This window comes from Gouania willdenowi, chromosome 20 (assembly GCF_900634775.1).
Source record: "Gouania willdenowi chromosome 20, fGouWil2.1, whole genome shotgun sequence".
NCBI classification, from domain to species: Eukaryota; Metazoa; Chordata; class Actinopteri; order Blenniiformes; family Gobiesocidae; genus Gouania; species Gouania willdenowi.
In genome coordinates, this window is record NC_041063.1 from 10,611,245 (window position 1) to 10,632,213 (window position 20,969).

Here is a 20,969-nt window from a genome sequence, read left to right on the forward strand (position 1 = left end):
GAAGCAATATTTTACAATGCACTTAAAATCACATTTGACTATTTAGGACAATCTACCATGTGCTGCTACACAGTATGTTGCAAAAGTTTAAAAGCAGGTGTCAGAAACATTTATGTTTTACTTGATTGAAATCCAACATTTCGTTGTGTTGATGTTATAAAAAAAAAAAAAAAAAAAAAACGTTGGAATCAAATTACATATGCTTGAGCTATATGATATATAACTTTTGATGAATGACATTTTATTGCTTATTTGTAGTTTTTCTTTCTTTTTTTTTTTTTTTCTATTACAAATTCCTCCAGGACGACATATATGCACAAAATAAGATCCCACAAATTTACCCCTGACATTCCCAGCAACTCTGAAAGCCATTTTAATTATTTGTTAGCGTCAAATTGATTAAACCAGTTACAGCTTTCACTGTAACTACTTTGTCAAATGCTTAACTAGAAACGAGCAGCTGAAAGTTGGATTGCTGATGTGAAAACTGTTATTGCTGTGTGGCTTCCTATTGTGCCGTCTTGTGACTAATAACGCAGGGGGTTTAAAAGAACTGAACGCTATAATAAAACTTGACCATAAGGAAAGTGAACAGTGTATGTTTCTCTTTTTTTTTTCCCCCACAAGTGAAAGTTAATGACTAAATATCAGGTCTTCGAATGAATAAAAGATACTGTACATCCTCTGATGTTGTGGCAAACAAATCTTCAAGCATTTTGGTTCTTTCAACGTCAAGATTTTTCAATAAAGCATAGAGTTATAGGGAAAAGTCTACATATATCGTCATTATTTGATGAAGTCTTACTTACTTACTGCTCAAAACATCTCACCTCTGTATCGTTTACCCCTGAGTCATAACCATCTGTCATCTCTAGCTCTAACACTGACAAGCCTATTCATCAACTCCACAATCGCGGAGATGGGTTTTCTAGTCCACAGTGTGTGTGGAACACTTTGAAATAGCCTCAAACACTTTCTTCAACAGGCAAGGCCAAACTCGTGGTTTGTGACACGTGGTGGTGTCATTATGTACAACAAAATCTCACGGGGAAACATGACACTGTCACAAAAAGGAACGATTGTATTTTTGTGTGTGCCGTCGCAATTTCGGCATTCTATTTGTGTTTCTTTTTTTTTTGTCACTTAGATTTTTATTGAAGATTTTTCATAAACAAACAATCAACCAAAACAGTCGGCATAAAGAAGTTTCAATGTACATTATGAAGATATTTTTACATACAGATATAAAAAGAGCTGGGATCAAAAAATATGTCATACAACCATGAAACCAAGTCAGACGCTACTATTTATGAGTCTCTTCAACTAAATTTATCCAGTCTTCTAATAAAGGAGGATCTGTTTGGAGCCATTCTCGGGTAAAGTGAGAACATTGACTAGATATGTGACGTTATTTGGTAAGTCTGTGGGTATATCTCCCATGTAGAATGTCATCACGTTTTATTATTTGCTCTATTGTTGATCCAAAACTCTTTTAACTTTACACAGGACCAAAATATATGAGTGTGATGGGCCTTATTATCACCACAACCTCTCCAACATAGAGAGCTGGGTCCCATCTCATTTGTTGCTTGGGGGTTATGAAGAACCGTAGTAGATTTTTCCAGCTGAATTCTCGCCAGTGAGCAGAGCAGGTGGTTGAGAAAGTAGTCTTGCATATGTTATTCCATTGCTCACTGGAGATAATTTTTTCCTCGCATCTTTTTCTAATATAATTTGTTGTATTTCCCCTACTAATTGTTAGGCTTTGGTAAATTCTTTTGTATATGTTTGTGATATCAGTTTAATTAATTGATTAGAATCTAGTTCTGATTTTGATGAATTTGTCGATAAATATTTTCTTAGCTGTAAGTACCTAAAAAAAAATATTTTTGTCCAGGTTATACTGTCTTTGTAATGTTTGAAAAGTTGGTAATGTATTATTGTCTAGTATCTTACAATAAGAAATATGTCCTTGTTGTGACCAATGCTTGAATCTTGGTCAGGTTTAAAATCTGAGTCATAAGCCACCCATCGAAGTGTTCGTGTGAGATCCAATAATTTCAGTTCTTTAGTTTAAAATCAAGTAATTAATGTGAAGTTTGCCAGAGGAGTCCGAATGTTTTGATATTTTATCATTAATTTTGAAGAGAGATGTTTAAACTTAAACATCTCTCATTGGGCGTTGGGGGGGGGGTACACCCTGGACAGGGCGCCAGTACATCACATGGCAGCACACACACAGATAACCACTCTCAGTCACTCCTACAGGCAATTTAGAGACTCTGATTTACCTAAAAGTCATGTTTTTGGATTGTGGGAGGAAGCCGGAGGAACCCCACGCAGCACGGGGAGAACATGGAAACTACACACAGGAGGGTCCAAAGTGTCTACCCCAGGGCTTGAACCCAGGGCCTTCTCGCTGTAAGGCGGACGTGCTAACCACTAAACCATCATGATTAGGAAGTTATTTTATGTAATTACATCTCATTAGAGCAGTTAATTTAGGGTTGTGGTTAAAGCTGCAGTATGTAAGGTTTTTTTTTGGCATCATTTGGTCAAAAATCCATAACTGTCTTTAAGCAGGGGTGGGAACCTCTGGGTACCTCACGATACGATACACAATACAAAGCTCACGATAGCGATTATCTCACAATGTGAAGATACTGCGATTATCGATATATTGGTCAGAAATCAATCTATGATAATCTATGACATAACAAGAAAAAAATGGTTAAGTGAAAAAACAATTTTTATTTTATATCGCTGAAAGACAATAAATTGAAAAAGTGTCCTATGAACAGTGACACTATTTTAGTGCAACATTTCTGTTAATAAGTGTCAACATACCAATGTAAACGAATAAGTATCTCCAATAGTGCTTTCTGTAAACAAAAAATAGGGTATTTTTTACCAGTGACATCATTATAGTGCAATATTCCACAAAAAAAAAAAAAAAAAAATCGATACGTAGCCTGAGCATATCGATAATCGATCGTGCGAAAAAATATTGTGATATATCGCCGTATCGAAACATCGTCATACAAAGCAACCGCTGCTCAGGACAGTAACTACAGAGTGATACACCTGAAAACTCTCCACTAAAACAAGATAAAGTCCATATAAATGTCACTACTCTTTAATGAGAAAGAAGTCACTAAGAACGTTCACGAAGATACTGGGAGTAAGGGAGGCTAAGTTTTGGTTTTAAAACAGAGCAGAGAGAGTATTTTGCAAACTGCAGCTTTAAAGTGATAAATCACATTGATGTGCTTCAGTTTGCAATTCCTTCCCAGCACCTCCACGAAAAATTGTGCAGCGCATCTAGAAAAAAAGCAGGAAATTGTTTTGCCATGCACTAAAAATCTCATTTTTGTGACTGTTTCATGAACTCTGTGAGACTGTGCTAACATGTAAAACTTTTTCCCAGTCAGCAGTGGGCTGGCTTTCTCTCCCTAGAGGCAAATACCCAGAGGACTGGCAGCTTCTTTCCTGCTGGTTGGAGAAGAAAAATGGAAATTGAAGAGAAAAACAAAAAATATTCCCCAATGCACAGTCCTGATTGCCAACAATTTTATTTTATTTAGTTAACCATTAAAACTTTAGTTTAGACTTTAAGTAGTCAGCTAGACCCTTTGTTCTAGAAGTTTCCTAATTGCTTCATGTTGTCTATAATACTACCTCATCCAAAAGTATGATGTAGGAGAAGAGAAAGTGTAAGAGAAAGATTCGGTACGATCAGCATCTTGTTTCGTCCCTTGTTTCAACTTGTTGGTATAAGCTCAGAATCTGTATTCATATGCTTTAAGTGCACAAAGGACTCTTGTCCTTTTATCCTAGCAAGAAGAACATACTGTGTCGAGCCTGTTCTGCAGAGATGGCTGTGGAGCAAAAAAGAACATCCATAAACACTCACTTTTTCCTAAATGATAGTAGATATAGTCCCTGCCACGAAAGCAAATGGAAGGAATCATACAACTTAATGAAAACCTGCATAAAGACTGTTTGTCTATGACTCATAATGACTGTGAGGGAGATGATGTGCAACATTGGACAAAGATTGACATCTGGTGGTAGTAAATGCGCATTGGATTTTATCGCCTCAAACTGGAACCAAGAAAAGTCAGTCTCTTAATCCTGGAAGCTAGATGTTTTGGCAGTTTTGAATGGAATGAGACAAAGTCAAGTTGTAGGGTTTACTGGTCAGATGCAGACAGGGTTTATTTGGTCAAAGGGTTTGAATCTGTAGTTGTTCTGTGCTCTCGGGTTTTGTATGCTGCTGATAGCGCTAAGCATAACAGTGACAGAGTCTCTGAGAAGAGACCTTGGTAAATGTTATCAGTGTACGATGGAATCTGGCCTGCTTAGGGCAATGTGACCAGGACCAGGAGATTCTGTAATCACATGTCAATCCCTCCTTTGTAAAAAAAGAAAAACTAAAAACTATTACAATATATATATATATATATATATATATATATATATATATATATATATATATATATATATATATATATATATATATATAAATTACAGAATCACCAGAGAGACACCGAACACCCACAGATACTTCCAATCAATCCCAATGATAGTCTGTTCCATTTGTCTCACGAGTCATTTACACTGGATCCACTGTCTAGGATATCCTACCCTGACTCCCTCTTCCCTGTTCCTTTCCCCCTCACCTAGGTGTAACATAGCCCTCTCTTTTTATATCTTCCCTATAATTAAGTGTTTCTTACCCTTCCTTAGGGAGGGCTGGTGATGGTCACATGCAATAAAATAATGTCATTAATTTAATTGCAATAGCAAAACAGGCATTGCTGTCCTAAAAAAAAATGCACTTCTTGTAGTGTTGACCTTCGACAAAGGTCAACACTACAAGCAGAAAAAATATTTCCTATAAAAACAGAAAAACAGGGCCATCTATTTATTTATTTTTAACTTATTTTTTATCTCATCAATTCAGAAAAACCAAAAAACATTTCCTATAAAAACAGAAAAAATATGGCATTTTTGAAATGGCGAATGGCCTGTCATCTGTAATTGAACATGGAAAATTGAAGATGTAATTAGAATTTAAAAAAATGTAATTGACCCCAACCCTGACGTCTACCTTACTTTAGAAAGTTAAAACCGTAGTAGTGAATAGTTTATAGCTACACGTTTTGGTGTTAAAGTTTGCAGTTCAAGAACCTAAAAAAAAAGTTATTTACATAAATAAAGTAGTTGCTTTCTCTAACATTCTTGGTGTGTTGAAAATCGCACTTTTCGTTCAGGCACCTAGTTAAGCTCCTACAGTGACGACACAGGACCCCACAGAAAAGCAGCGCAATTCAAATTTCAAAACAAACGCGAGCAGTAGCTTGAGTATGTTGTTTATGTGAAACACTGAGCTTTGTCCGTCACACTTCTCCACTCAGCGATGGACGCAGAGGTGCCACACTGCTCGGAAATAACCGAGAAGTCGGTGGAGGTTCCCAAACCGCCTTCTATTGAAGACTTTACCGTGTTGAAGCCCATCAGCCGCGGAGCTTTCGGAAAAGTCTACCTGGCTCGGAAGAAGTGCAATGCGCGTTTATACGCCATTAAAGTGAGTGTCTGACGCACCTTCACAGTTATATAAAGCACTGATTCCAAACATTTTAAAGGATAAAAAAATTAAAGTGTCTAGAGATAGTGGCAGTCCGTGGATACACTTAACGTATCTATAGCCACGGCCTAAAAAAATTACAAATATTTAATAATAAATAAAAGGCTTTTAATTTATGTGACAGTTTTTATTTTTTTTTTCATTTTTAGTGTCGTTACATTTTAGTCATTTTAGCCAAAATATCAGGTAAACAGGAGGAAATGGCTTAAATTCCGTGTCCTTGTTGCTTTAGACAAGGAATCACAGATTCCAAATGTGTAGGGGTTATTATGTCACGACAACGGAAGTCCAAAATGCTTCACCGTCACATGATTCGTGTAAAACTGGATTTTGTCCCGGAAGTTAGTGGCGGGCCATTCGAATCTATTGATTCCGAGTGACATAATTGGGATTTTCGGTCATTTGTCGTCAATAACGGCATTGATTCACAATATTTATATAGTAGACCGTCATATGTATGTGTATGAAGTTCCATAAATAGTTTTTTTCCCCTAACGTAAATTCCTATTAATGATCAGTGTAAACACTAAAGCTAACTTACCTGCTTTTTTTTGACGTAGTTAAGGTCAACATTAATTTGGTTAAAAACTGTTATAATGTATTTATTATATACACTACAGTATGTATCGCTTTGAATTTTCTTTTAATTGTGAGTCATTTTGTCTGTTTTATGTGGTATTTCCATATTTTTATGTGTTTTTGGAGTTATTTTCTGTTTTTGTTGTTATTTTTGTGAGCTTTTGGAGTCATTTTCTGTGTTTTTGTTGTTTTTTTCTGAACTTCTTTGAGTCAAGTTGTCTTGTGTGTTTAATGGATCTTAACAATTGATGTCATCATTTAGATTGCTCCATATTCCGACACCCTGAACTGAAATGCACCTTTCTTTTGTAACTGTTGTCAGTTTTATGTTTTTTTTTTAATATCTGTATTCTTCACTGTAGAAGGTAGCTTATCTGCTTTTTTGATGTAGTTATTATTATTATTATTATTATTATTATTATTAAAGAGTTCATTACAAAACACCACACTTTAATAGGTTTAGATATGCTAATAATAATAATAATAATATCCAATATGTATATCACAAACTGTCTCATCTGCTGTAGCTTCAATGAGTGAACGGAGTTGTTGCAACTTTCTCTCTCTTTACGGCTCTGTGTTGCCCTAATGAAAAATCCTGCCATCCCTACTGGCAACCTACAATTCATAGTTAAATAAAACAATAAATAAATTTACAATAAATGAATGTGCAAAACACTGAGTAACAAAAATTGGAAACTAAATAATATAACAAAGTTATAAATAGTTTAACTTTGAAATAAATGCTTTCCCTCTAGTTTTTACTTTGTGCAAATTCATTTTGTAGGTTAGATTGGGGGAATTAATTTTTTAATTTTTTATTTGATTTGATTGGGGGAATTCATAATATTAAAAGTTGGTGTAAAATTCCATGGTGGCATACTAGACAACAGTGTGGTGGTTTCTGTCATTGTGTCCTTAGACGTGACACTTTACCCACATTACCCAGTATAAATGTATGTGTGAGTGAGTGTTGGTGGAGGTCGAGGGGCCGATGGTGCACTATGGCAGCCTCACTATCGTCAGTCTGGCCCAGGGAAGCTGTGGCTACAATAGTAGCTTACCACCACTGTGTATGGAGTGACAGAATAATACCATGTAAACCGCTTTGAGTGTCTATTAATAGCACTATGTAAATCCAATGCATTATTACTAATGTGAAAAAAGGTGAAGAAGCACTTATTTAAAGAACCACACACAGGTCATTTAAAGTGAATTCTGCCGCCTGTAGGTGATGAAAAAGGCTGACATGGTCGACAAAAACATGATGGGCCAGATGAAGGCAGAGAGAGACGCTCTGGCTCTGAGCAAAAGTCCCTTTGTGGTTCACCTGTTTTACTCCCTGCAGACTGCAACCAAGATTTACCTGGTAAGACTGCACTAAACTCACCGGAAACAAGCTCTTAACTTATTCTAATCGCACATTTTTATTTATTTTTTGTTTCCTTTAGGTGATGGAGTACCTCATTGGTGGAGATGTCAAATCTCTGCTTCACATATATGGTTATTTTGATCAGGACATGGCTGTGAGATACATCTCTGAGGTTGCTTTGGCTTTGGATTACCTCCACCGACATGGCATTATCCACAGGTGGCTGACGATACGATTCACGATGCAATAGATCCAGATACTAAACAATATGATATACATAGCATGAAATACAATTGATTTCTTTTTTTTTTTAACTTTCAAGAACAAGTAAATGTAATTCAAGTAGTAATATCAAAATAGAGTGTTTATCAAACTGCCAAATTCCATTTTTCAAAAAACTTTTGCTTCTTCTACAAATTCTGCTTCTGTTAAGTTTTTAAATTCTTTATAATAAAAAAGTAACCACATACATCTATAAAAGTGCCCAGTATTTGTCATGAAACTTCCAAGCTGAAATGCGTTGAGGAGTGAGGTAGTTTAACAAGGTTTGATGGGCTTCACTGACACATAGTGTCCGGGCGTTTAAGTTCATATGTCGGCTCAATGAAATACTTTTTTTTTTTAGTTAAAAACATCATTTTAAAAAAAAAAGAATTGATTTGGACATTTTTTGAATTGATACTGTAATCGTGCGGTGCAACAGCGTGATATATTGCCAAATCGATTTTTTTTTTTTTCTCTATTATTTCTAAACCACTGTGTGATCACTCTTTGTTTGTGCATCATTGGAACTGTTTAGGGACCTGAAGCCTGACAACATGCTCGTATCCAACGAAGGTCACATTAAACTCACAGATTTCGGCCTTTCTAAAGTCAAGCTCGATAGAGGTTGGTAACGCTTTTAATCCTGAACAAAATGTACAATATTATCCTTTGTTGTCATGTTTGCTTTAATCTCTGTTAGTGACATGTGGTGAAATGTATGAACCCAATAGAAGCTTAAATGTGCTACATTTATTTTTCAAATGTCATTATATATTTGTATATACCTTAATAAGGAGAGGTTATTTCCTTGTTCTTTTACTTTTATTCTATTTTTTTTCCTGCTATTGTATATTCTGGTATAGTTGTATGATGTAGGGCTGGGCGATATGGTTCAAAATTCCCATCACGGTATTTTTTCTGAAAATGGCGATTATTTTTTTATTTCAATGAAGTCTGACCAGAAAGACAATTCTGTGTTAGATTTTGCTGATGAAAAATTCCACACAGTTACATTTATTAACAAACAGCTGCACAATATGTGCCACTCCTGGCTTTTTCTCCTCTAAGGGACAGCACGTGTGAGTGAGTTCGGTAGTGTTGCTTGTTAAGGGGAAGGTCTGGGTTAGGACACACAGAAATCCATCTAACTGTGCTCCTCATGATGTTCTGAGAAGTAGTGACAGCAGCAAAATAAGCTATAGAACAATAATATACGGAAATAGGCGATATTGTAATTTTCTATATTGGCAAAATAGAAAACTTGATATATCTTAAGTCCAGGCCTAGTTGTATGTTGCACTAAAATTGTACGAGTTTGAATGTGATTTACAATAAAGATTCTGAGTACTGGTGCATTTCAATTTTGACCATTTTTGAAACATTTTGTTGTTTTAAAAGATTTTAATTAGTTAAATAGTTTGTGATCGTGCACATCATTGATCTGTGTGTGTTATCAGAGCTGAGTCTCATGGACATCCTCACTACACCATCCTTGGCTAAACCAAAAAAGGATTACTTTCGCACTCCCGGCCAAGTATTGTCCCTCATCAGCTCGCTGGGATTCGTAAGTGAATTCACTCAGATTTAGATGCGATATTGAGCTTTCTTGGTGACACACTGTTTGTTTTACAGCAAAACACGACCTCAGGAGACGTCAGGCGTCACTGCAGCGTGTCTGCTGTGTGCAGCCCCATGAGCCGCGGGAAAATCAAACCCAAAAACAAGTCTCTGGGATCCCCTGTGGTGCCCACGAAAGATCAGCAGCATTCTCCATCTCAGTTTGCATGGAAACTAGGTCTGTAACACTCAACTTTTTAGGGGGCCACAGGCTTTTCACTGTTAAAAAAAAAAAGAAAGTGTCACTTCTACCAGTTAATAGCTGTAATGATTGTCTGTAATTATTTATTGATAAAAGAAACCGCTGCATTCCTGCGATTTTAAAACAACTTTTGTGTCTTCTCAGGACCAAACAATCGTTTGTTCAGCCCTTATAATCTGGCCAAAAATCTGACACCAACATTGCTGCAGAGCCGACAGAGAGCTGAGACGGTGAGCGCAGGCAGCACCACAGACACAGAGGGCGGCATTAGTCCTCTGTGGGAGGGGGAGGAGGTCAGTCACAGTTTAAAATGTTTGCATATAATATCCCATGAAGCTAATATATCTTCTCTCCACTGTTTAGTGCAGGGGTTCTCAACCTTGTAGTTGCGAGACACTGGGAGAGGGTTTCCAGATGCCTTCAAGAAACTAAGAATATTTTTTTTTAGCAGTTTCTGCAACTTCTCCTTCAAATTTCAATGCCTTTTCTTCACATTTTTTCCACTTTTAAGACATTTTCGGCACTTATAAACCCTTTCCACCACTTTTTCCCGCCTAATGTCACATACGTTGACCCATTATAGTAACTTTTAACCTCTTTTCACCATATTTCATGCTTATTTTTTGCCAATTTAACCCCATTCATGGTTTGTCATGCCCATTATTTGCCAGTTTAAACTACATGTTCATATTGACACTTTAAACCCATTTTACCCCTTTCTCTGTTCGTTTGTGGACACTCTAATTTGCAGCTTAAACAATTTCTGTGGTTTCACTACCTTTGCTACCATTTTTGGTCACTTTTAACCCATTTCACTTCTGATTACAACAAGGATTTAAATCATGGAACAAATATTAATACATTTCCTGGACATCAGTGGATATTATTCAGCTAAATAAATAATTGTGGTTATCACAGATTCATAGAACAATGGACCATCATTTGGCTGACTTTATAAATGGGCCCCAAAAATCTCTCCCCTTTATTCCCCCTTATAGATGGCCCTGTCTCCACACGACTGTTCTTCAATGTTCATGTCTGTGTTCAACCACCTTAAGGTACAGTGGGGGTCCCCGGTCTCTGGCTCTTTCATTTTGGGGGTCGCGGGCTGAAAAGGTTGAGAATCACTATTTAGGTTACTGTTTGCTCTCACGGTGTTTTACTTTTTCACTTGATTTTTCAGAAAGAAAATGAAGTCATCAATGATCAGGAAGAGAGAAAGTCCATGAAAGCATCTGTTTTTGGCCTCTCAGCCAGAATCACTAATGATGCATCAAAACCAGGCAACCATTCAGAGAGAAGCCCACAAACCACAATGGTGGACCGGCTTCAGTCAGTCAGAGGAGCTACCTCTGTGAAAAGAACATTTTCTGACCTCAATGGAAGTCCAGATCTTCTGGAATCACGAGCCAAAAGGAGAATTGCAGACTGTCAAACCTTCTTCAAGATAACTGGTGAACCTGTGACCTTCCACACCGGCCTTACTGAGACTTTCTTCAACTTCGACATAGGCAAAACCAAAGACTTCACTAGGGTGATTGAGGCACAGGAGACTAAGATGGCAAAGGACTCCAGCTCTGTCGATGTGTCCAAAAGTCTGTTTTCTGAGCTACAGGAGCCTGCAGAGGACATGTTTGATGACGGAGCCAAAGAGTCCGAATCCAGTTTTGCGTCACCACCTCCCGGGCACAGCGACATCTGCAGGAGCCTGAGCCTTGACTCTGATGGCTCCCCACATGAAACCTCTCTCACTGTGGAAAGCCGGCCATCTTTCCAGCAGAATAGCTCTTCAATATTCTCTCAGAAGCAACAGGAGGAGAAGGATTCCTCCATGTGTGAAACACTTCCACACAGTTCTAGAGCTTCTTCTCATTTAGGCATCAAATCTGAGTCCCAGTGTTCCTTTTTCAAGCGCCTACCAAACCTCTCGGGCAGCTCGGCTCAGTCGCCATCCTTTCTCAAACCTAGAAACGTTGTAGCTTTCCGCAGCACATGCAGCTCCATCCACCCCTCCAACATGTCTGAAGTCTCTAGGCTTAGCATCGGCTCCACGGAGGCCATGGAGACGTCTTATCTCTGCCTGTCGAGCAATGCAACACCAGTGCAGAAGAAATCCAACTCATGTAGCTCGCTCTGTCAGGTGGGTTTTTAAGACAACAGTAATTTCCAGGCTGTATTGGCCGCATTTCAATAATTTAGCAATTTTCTAAGAAAATTATCCAGGCTGCAGCATTCTCTCTCTCTCTCTCTCTCTCTCTCTCTCTCTGTGTGTGTGTGTGACAACTTGAAATCCCATGTATTTCTCCGTGCGTTTACCATAATGAGGGCTGATCAGAATGATTCAGTGGGAGCCCACTCTATTTAATGTAAACAGTTTAATTGGTCCACCTGGTCTAATGTGACGGAGATCAATTTTTTTGCGGCATAAAGGTTGGAAAACCAGAAAAAAAATCCACAACTGTTTTTCACCCGCTATTCTTCTCCAGCTCAGTGCCTCATCAAATTCGTCATCAAAGTGGGAATGCCTCATCAGATTGGAGTGAGGTGTTTGTGCTCACCCTGCAGTAAGAAAGGAGCAAATCACCCTCTAACTAACGATTGAAGGAATCAATGAAAATAACACTTTGGGCATGTGTATGAAGCCCAAATAGCACTTTATGATGTTTAAAGCACAGAAAAGTCTATTTAGCGTAACATGGTCCCTTTAATTGCATCGATATTGAGGTTTTCACTACTAAGATGCTGAGGTTTTTTCTTTTGTCTCCATCCATCCATTGTCTCAGTGAGCGCTAACAACAACTACACTAGGGCCCTATAAAATCCACGTTAAGGGAATCCCGTACGGAATCACGGAATCGAACAATGAAAACGGAATCCACTGTTGAACGCGGAAATAGACAGAATCGGGATGAAACACCGTCACAGTGAGGGAAAGGAAATTTTTTTAGGGGGAAATGTTTCCGGGGAGCGCTCATTCGGGGCATCGCGCGCCCCCCTCCCGTCCTGGCCGCATCATACACCATTTAAACTGCCATAAAATTACGCAAATCATCACTGACTCCAAAATTAGAGCCGAGTGCCGACCAGTGCCCGCTTAACTTTCATGTGTCTGTGAAGCTTCAATCGTTTCTCGTCAAGCGCTGCGGCGCTCCGGGAAAACATGATCAGCTTTAATCAGCGTCACATTCTCTGAGCGTTTAAACAACATCTCATCAGAGCTTCAGAAGATTTGTGTATAAAGTTGTTCTGTTGTTGTGGACGAGACCATTGATGCCAAGGATTGTAGAGTCTGAAACATCGTAGGTTATTGATAACTTGATAGCTTCTAATACTGTGAAATTATCTGACCCCTAGTGGTGAAATAACTGATGAATCCTTGTCCATTTATTTTTGTGTAATCATTATGGTCTGAAATGATGTCATCAGGATTATTTAAATGAAGTTGATCAAAACTTCATCATTAAACCTGATCAGATTCAGTAAACCATTGATCCCTGAGGGGAAATTGGGTGACATTAATGCTGCTCTCATAGATATTTATATGACATAAATAATTAAAAAGGAGCATTCAGACTAATCTATGTCACTACTACCTTTTAATTGTATCTTACTCATTATTTTAAATTACATTTTTATTTTTGACATACATTATTATTCAATTATGGGTTTTTTATTTGTTAGTATTTATTTTGTTTCCTCACGAGAGTTAAAAACTAATATTTTCTGAACAAATTGATTAATATTTCTTAAAAAAAATGGAAAACACAGAATTTGGGAGAAAAAAAAGAAATTGAAATATGGAAAAAAATAAAACGCATATGCATTTAAATGTATAAAATATAAAGAAAAAAAAAAAATGCAATTAGGTTTTTTGTCAAAATCGTGCTGCCCTACTTTGAATATTCTTCTGATTCATACATATAGACTTGTAACAGCACATTTTCTTATCTCCTTCTCTCTTCAGACTCCTCAGCCCATGTCAACCTCTCACACTCCTTTCAGGACCCCAAAGAGTGTCCGTAGAGGACCCCTGCCAGTGGAGGTTGCTCCCTTACTAGGAACGCCTGACTACTTGGCTCCCGAGCTTCTCCTGGGAATCCCACATGGTAAGAGGGCGGGACTTCCTTTCATTCAGACTTTAAGTCCTTAATGCTTCCCGTGTGACAGGCTGTCTCTTATAGTTTCAGCCACTGGTCAGAGTGGTACCGGTAAGTTGGCTGTGCTGATGGTTGTGATGGGCTTGCATGTTCCAAAGCTTAGCTGCCCGTCCCACTCGGTCTCTGCTTTGCATTGGTGACCAAACGTAAAGGTGGATGGATGGTGATTAAAGGGTTCAATAAACAAGCGGGGGTTTCTGGCCTAATCATAACATTGCAGCTCATCATCCTAAATCTGTGACCTCAGCAACTGACTAAGTCCAATCTGATGACATCACATTACAGTGATGTGCTTTCATTTATTGACAGTTGCACAGTGAAAATTTGAAACCTGATCAGTGCTATTCAAGTTGTTCTTGGGTTCAAGTGTTCATTTACTAATTAATTCACCTGCTGTTCAATTTCTCTCATCACTATATATAGCTACTAGGGGTGTCCCGATATCGATATCGGATATCGGTCCGATATTAGCCTGAAAAACGAATATCGAATTCAAATTTTCAAATTTAATAGTTTTCAATTTATTAAATTTGTTCCCAATTGATATTTTATTTTTATTAAATTAGAATACTATGAATATTATGTTGAAGGTTAAAATATATGTAACCAACTGTTAATAATAAATGGTTGAGTTTTTCTCATACCTACTGTTGCTGACTATTGTTCTGTGTGTGAGTAACATCACTTGATCAAGCCTTTTCTAACATTCCACACTATAAAATAAGTAATAATTAATTTTTATTAAAGAAAAGAGAGAGAGAAAAAAATCAGCCAATACGCAAGGCTGGAATATCGGTATCATATTGAAAATGAAAAAGTTGTATCGGGACATCCCTAATAGCTACTGCATTGTTACCGGTTTCATTACCTCCGCTAAGAAGGCAATATTTTCGCCCGCGTTTATCAATTTGATTTTCTGCAGGATTACGTCAAAAGTATTTAACAGATTTTCACAACCTTTTAACCAAAGATGGATGTTACGCAATGGAAGATTCCATTACATTTTGGAGGGAATCTAAATGAATTTACTGATTCTGGATCAGTTTCAAAAATACAAAAAATCCCTTTCTCTCTTTGTTTGTAATTGAACGATCTGTGTGAAGTTTGACTCCATTTATGTCGAGTTGATTTTTCAAATACCCCAGGATGCCCATACATTTGGACCTACTGTATCTTTATTATTGTGGATAGAAATTTCTTAAAAGCAAAGTGTGAATGATCAGGACCACTGATCCAGATAACTGCCAATATCTGGATATTTGGCGCTTGGTGCAGGTTTGCACCAAGCTTGCACCACACATTCACAACTCTTGTGTGACGTGTGATCAGTTTCTGATAGACACAAGGACAATGAGGAAAATAATTTTTCAACAGGAGGACACTCTCTACGTTTGGCAAATAGAACCATAGAGAGTTATTCATCATTCCATTTGTAACAAATAACATATATCAGAGAGGATCTAGAAAAGCTAGCCTTTACCTACAGGAAAGGACAGAAAGAAGAAACCACAGATGAGGTGTTAGTGTTGACATATGATGCTTTAAGGGCTAAAATGGAGCTTTAGATGAAGCATGGAAAAAATATTAGCATTCGATAAAGATTCATTTTTATGACTTTTCCCTCATCAGGGGGTTAAAACTGTGTCTTCACAACAGAATGAAGCTAATATCTTATGTTCAACAGGGTGAGTGTTTTATTTGATGTTGGAGACATCCAGTCAGTGTCCCTGTGTGAGTGACACTTTCCTGGTTAAATAAAGGTAAAAAAAAAAAATCTGAAACATTTATTAATGGCCATTCAATAGAGTTGGTGGAATTTGTTTTCGGTACAGTACATCATGCTGCCATCTCCTGTGTCAGTTACATACATACAGATAGATGTACTATGCAACATTACAAGATTTAAGTTACTTTAGGCATTCGTTTAGTGTCCGTATGGCAGTGGTGAGTTGGCGAGCATGCTGGGGGGTGTTTTGGATGGGCTACAAAACCGCCTTAGTGGGGGTTGCAGTACCTTTTCACCAACTAATGAGAGAGGGTTTGAAAAAAAGTCATTTCCGCTACTTGACTTCTGTGAAAGTAGAAGTAGAAGTAACCCTAACCCTTTTTGCTGCTGATCGGATGAAATGCTGATCAAGACCAGACATTGTTATAATTCAGAAGGAAATAAGAAGAAGGGGGTGTTTCTGCCTTTGAACAGGGTTTACCCGCTTACAAACCAAAACGCCCCTTTTTGCTGAAGGTCGGATGATATTGGAGTTGGACCTGTAGCGCGTCTCAGAAAGCATGAGTGTGAAACCAAGTGTTGATAACCAAGTTTTGCTTCCTGTGTGAGTTTTTATGTCTGTGATCCTCCACCTAACGTCAGCAGCACCTGCTTCTGCCACTGCAGTCCAATAGAGTCAGTGCATGTCTAACTGGAAAACAATAAACTACTGATGGAATGATGAGTGCTGATACTGTTGATGGAGTGATGTTGTCTTTAAATGTACCCTCCTAGAGTGTATGGTGGACTGGTGGGCCCTGGGGGTGTGTCTGTTCGAGTTCCTCACCGGTGTACCACCCTTCAACGACGAGACGCCTCAGCTGGTCTTCCAGAACATTCTCAACAGAGGTGGGAAGCCTGTGGTGGATGAGGGGTGTAACTTAAGATGGCTGCTTTTGTTGAGTTAACTCTTCCACTTGTGTCAGATATTCCGTGGCCTGAGGATGAGGAGGAGCTGTCTGTCCATTCCAGGAATGCCATTGAAATCCTTTTGACCACAGACATGACAAAGAGGGCGGGGCTTAAGGGTGAGGAACTGACGGAATATAAATTTTTGCATATTCATGATGCTATGTAGTGAATTGTATTATTTTTAAATGTTAAAATTCAATTTGTAAACAAGGTAATTTAGCAAAAAAAAAAAAAAAATTTGGCTTAGTTTTAGACCCTGTGATCTGAAAAATAATCTGTGACCAAAGGAGGAAACAGACAATGAAACTGAGAAGAAGAGCTCTCCTGAAGGACCTTTACTCCCCTTTAAACAATGTGCGACTGATGGTCTGGTGGCTGAAGTTAGCTAGTAATCACGGACTAGACTAGATAGAAGGACTTTTGGGTGGGAGTCCTTCAACAGTTTTTGATTTATTCGCCAACTTCAGCCACCAGAACGTCAGCTACTCACTGTTTAAGAGAGAGTAAAGGTCCCTTAGCAGAGCTCTTCTTCTCTGCTTCATTGTCTAATACGAAACTGCAGAGTTGGATCTGTGGTCACAGTTTTTTTTCAGGTCACAACTGTTTTTATCCTCTTTCAGTAAACATAAGAGGTTTACTTTGACATATTTAACTTTTCTTGTTTTTTAGAGCAGTGGTTCTCAACAAAACATTTCTGAATCCAAATCCTAACTTTGTTCAACTCCAGCATTTTTGTTAGAAAACTATTTAAAAACGACTTTAGAGCAAAATGATGGAATGAATGAGTAATAACATTTTAAAGAATCTCATTTCTTTAAACAAGTGGAATGAAACAGTATTTAGTTCAGTGGTTCCCAACCTTTTTTGGATCATGACCCCATTTTGACATCAATAATTTCTGGTGACCCCAAAGATTTAGTTTTTACTGCATTTTAGTTGAACTTGATTTATGTTTCACAAAGTAAAAGAGAAATACAGTTGTTTAAGATTGTGTTGTTTAATTTAATTTTTTTTAAAGGATGATAATTAAAACATTTCAAAAATCTATTTATTTTTTCAGAAAATACACATACCTTCATTTCAGAAACACTGTTTTAGAGCAACCAAAAGCATCAAAAGTTGTAATTTTGACTGAAAAAGCTGAATGTTTCACTCCAATTGAAATTAATAGGATGTTTAGAGGCAATGTGGTCTTGTGACATCATCAATCTCGTGATTTCAAGATGGTGGAACACAGGCTCTAAAAACTGTGAAGTGGTCACGTTTATAAAAGGCAATACAAATAAATATGGTGCATAATAATGTATTTTGTTAGGCATAGATCTTTTAATAAGTACATTTCAAAGATTTTAGCACAAACTTGTACAAACAGTGGAGGATCCCTTTAAAAATGAATGCAACCAGAATATTTGCTTTTCCTGGAAAAAATGCAGCTTTGGATGCTTTAGCTAGCATAGCATTAACCTAACATTAGCTAGCTTTAGCATTAGCCTAGTGTTGGCACTACCCTAGCATTAATCAAGTAATAACATTAGCCTATCATTAGCACTAGGGGTGTGTATTGCCTGGCATCTGGCGATACAATTCGTATCCCGATTCATAGGTCACGTTAACGATACGATATATCCCGATATTAAAGTATAAGGTGATTATTACGATTTTTTTTTTTTTTTAAATATATGATTTAAAAAACAACTAATCTGTAAATGTGTACACCTTCATGAGAAAACTATGTATGAAATATATTTTATTGGCACATTTTACACTAAAAACATTGGCTTTAACATGCCATGAGCCAACAACTTAAAATAAAAAATAACATACAATCTGCCTGTGGCTTTTAAACCAATTTTGACTTTAGTGCAACTTAACTGAGGTATATGCCGAGAACAACAAATAAATGCAGGAAGTTACTACTTTTTTTTTTTAGATTTTATTGAAAAAACTCAAGCTGGTCAACATTCCCAGGTTTAAATGCACTTCTTTGTGTAGTTACAATGTCTCCTGCATTGGAAAAGTTTTTATTGGTTAAATAAATAAAATAAAAAAATTTTTTTAAAATCGATATGGATGTATTTTAAATAGATTCGAGAATCGTGCGACATATCGCGATATATCGCCGAAATCAATTTTTTTCAATACCCCTAATTAGCACTAACCAAGTATTATCATCAGAATCAGAAAAGTTTATTTTGCCAAGTACAGTTTTGTAGTCGGCGCGCAGAACAGAAAAAACAAAACACAAGCCAGTAACAGTAATAATAATAATGATAGATATTAAGGATAAATAAAGTATAGACAGAGGATCAGGATAAAGGTTACATTTTCCTTTTGTTAATTTTTTATCTATTTATTTATTAATTTTTTTAGAAGGTAAAAGATGTCATCAGCCTAATATTAACATTAACCTAGCATTAGCAGTAACCTAGCAATAGCATTAAGGAAGTAAAGTAACACGTTTCCTTCAGTGTCATGTTTCTCTGTTCTCCAGAGCTGAAGGGTCACCCCTTGTTTGACGGCCTGGACTGGGACAACCTGCAGAACCAGTCGATGCCGTTCATCCCTCAGCCAGCGGACGAAACCGACACCTCGTACTTTGAGGCGAGGAACAATGCACAACACATCGCTGTGTCAGGCTTCAGCCTGTAGAGCAGTTTAGTGACCAGATTAATACGATAAGATGATGGTTCTGAAATCATCATCACAACCGGAGGAGGATGATCAATATTTTCATGGTTTCATTTCTGAAAAAAACAAGCATCGGCAGTCATCAAAACAAGCATTTACTTTTAAGCTCTGAAGAATTAAAAATGACTTGTCATATATGGAGTGTTAAACTAAGCTCTTTTAGTAGCGAAATGTTATTCATCTGTCTTGAGTAAACTTTGAATACTTAGTGACATGCTGTTGAAGAAAAACACTAATATATTCATGGATTATGTATTTTATATGTACATTTTGTCTAACCTCAAACCTAATAGTTTAGCAGGTGTAACACATATTGCTTTTATTTAGTTTGTAAATGTGTTTTGTTAAGTTTTAATGTCTTTACTCAGAGGAGAAAAGATGTGCAAATAAAATGTTTGTAACACTTCATTGTTTTTTATATTTGTTAGATTTTAGTTTTTTCTCTTTGGTCCATTTTGTAGCACAACACAAGTCTTTGAAAGCAAGGATACAGTTATATACATTTTTCCACCTTTTGTAGCACAACATTTTCATCAAATGTAGTCAGAAATGTTTAGTTATTTTAAGTCATCACTCTGTAATCTTTACTGGATTTAAATTTTCAGGTTCCAATCCAAAGAACCGTCTTTAAGATTGGTGACAAATATGAAACCAACAGCAAAAGTAGAGTACCAGCAGTACTTCTAAAACATTGATCGATGATTTAAAAATAACAAATATAGATTTAGGAGGTCATTTAAACCAGAGTTCCCGTGGATCCTTAAAAAGTCTTAAAAGGCATTAAATTGTAATTAAAATGTCTTTAATCAATTTTTCTTAAAGTCTTAAAGTATGATTTTACAATTGTAATTTCAAAATAAATGCTAAGATTCATTTTGAATTTTTTTTTTTTTTACTGTAACATTGTGCAATCAGGACAGCGGAACCAACTACAAAACAGTGAAGTGGTTGCTATTGCTGTTTTCAACATACGGAAATGTAAACTAATGTTTTAATTTTTTTGTGCATTGCGCACGGTGCATTTTCTTCCCCTGTGAACAGCTCCACCTCGGCCCGTTCGTAACTGGCCCACAGCTGCTGCACCACCTCCGGGTGCCAGTGGCAGCAACTGATGTGAGCGCAACCCACCCTGAAGGTTGATGTATGCCACCGCGGTGGTGTTGTGATTTGGGTAATGACCGAAAGGACAAGATCGCGGATACAGGCGGCCGAAATAAGTTTCTTTCGCAGGGTGGCTGGGCACACCCTTCGAGATAGGGTGAGAAGCTCAGTCACTCGGGAGGAGCTTGGAGTAGAGTCGCTGCTCCTTCACGTCGAAAGGAGCCAGCTGAGGTGGCTCGGGCATCTGTTCGGATGCCTCCTGGTCGCCTCCCTCGGGAGGTGTTTCAGGCATGTCCTATTGGGAAGAGGCCTCGTGGAAGGCCTAGGACACGCTTGAGGGACTATGTCTCTGAGCTGGCCTGGTGTCGCCTCGGCGTTTCCCAAGAATGGCAGGAGGAGGTGTGCGTGGATCGGGAGGTCTGGGCCCCGGATAAAGCAGAAGAAAATGGATGGATGGATGTTTTATAGATTTCTGGCTATTTTTGGAATCTTATGTTTTTTTTAAATGATTTTGTTTATTTTAATCAGTTTTTTGTCGTACTGACATTTTGAGTCTGCTCGGGGGTCACCTGTCTCCTATAAAAGGAGGACACGGACAGACGTGCACCTCTTCTCCTCGTTCGAGCAAGATGGGTAGACTGGTGAGACTTCTCACTCATATT

The 20,969-nt window shown here is 37.6% G+C and overlaps 1 protein-coding gene across 4 annotated transcripts; it reads left to right on the top strand.

The window, feature by feature from the left end:
• The first annotated feature begins 5,272 nt into the window (after window positions 1-5,272).
• Window positions 5,273-19,486, top strand: mastl (microtubule associated serine/threonine kinase-like). Of its 4 annotated transcripts, XM_028434532.1 has the most exons (14): window positions 5,273-5,590; window positions 7,461-7,598; window positions 7,681-7,820; window positions 8,401-8,489; window positions 9,323-9,429; window positions 9,498-9,660; window positions 9,829-9,977; window positions 10,683-10,742; window positions 10,868-11,824; window positions 13,649-13,790; window positions 13,866-13,892; window positions 16,342-16,455; window positions 16,533-16,634; window positions 19,010-19,486. In XM_028434532.1, the coding sequence occupies exons 1-14, from the start codon at window positions 5,423-5,425 to the stop codon at window positions 19,165-19,167; spliced, it is 2,514 nt and encodes an 837-aa protein (XP_028290333.1). In that variant the 5' UTR covers window positions 5,273-5,422; the 3' UTR covers window positions 19,168-19,486. The 4 variants fall into 4 exon arrangements, with proteins under 4 accessions (XP_028290333.1, XP_028290334.1, XP_028290335.1 ...); XM_028434533.1 differs by lacking the exon at window positions 13,866-13,892; XM_028434534.1 differs by lacking the exon at window positions 10,683-10,742.
• Window positions 19,487-20,969: the final 1,483 nt, after the last annotated feature.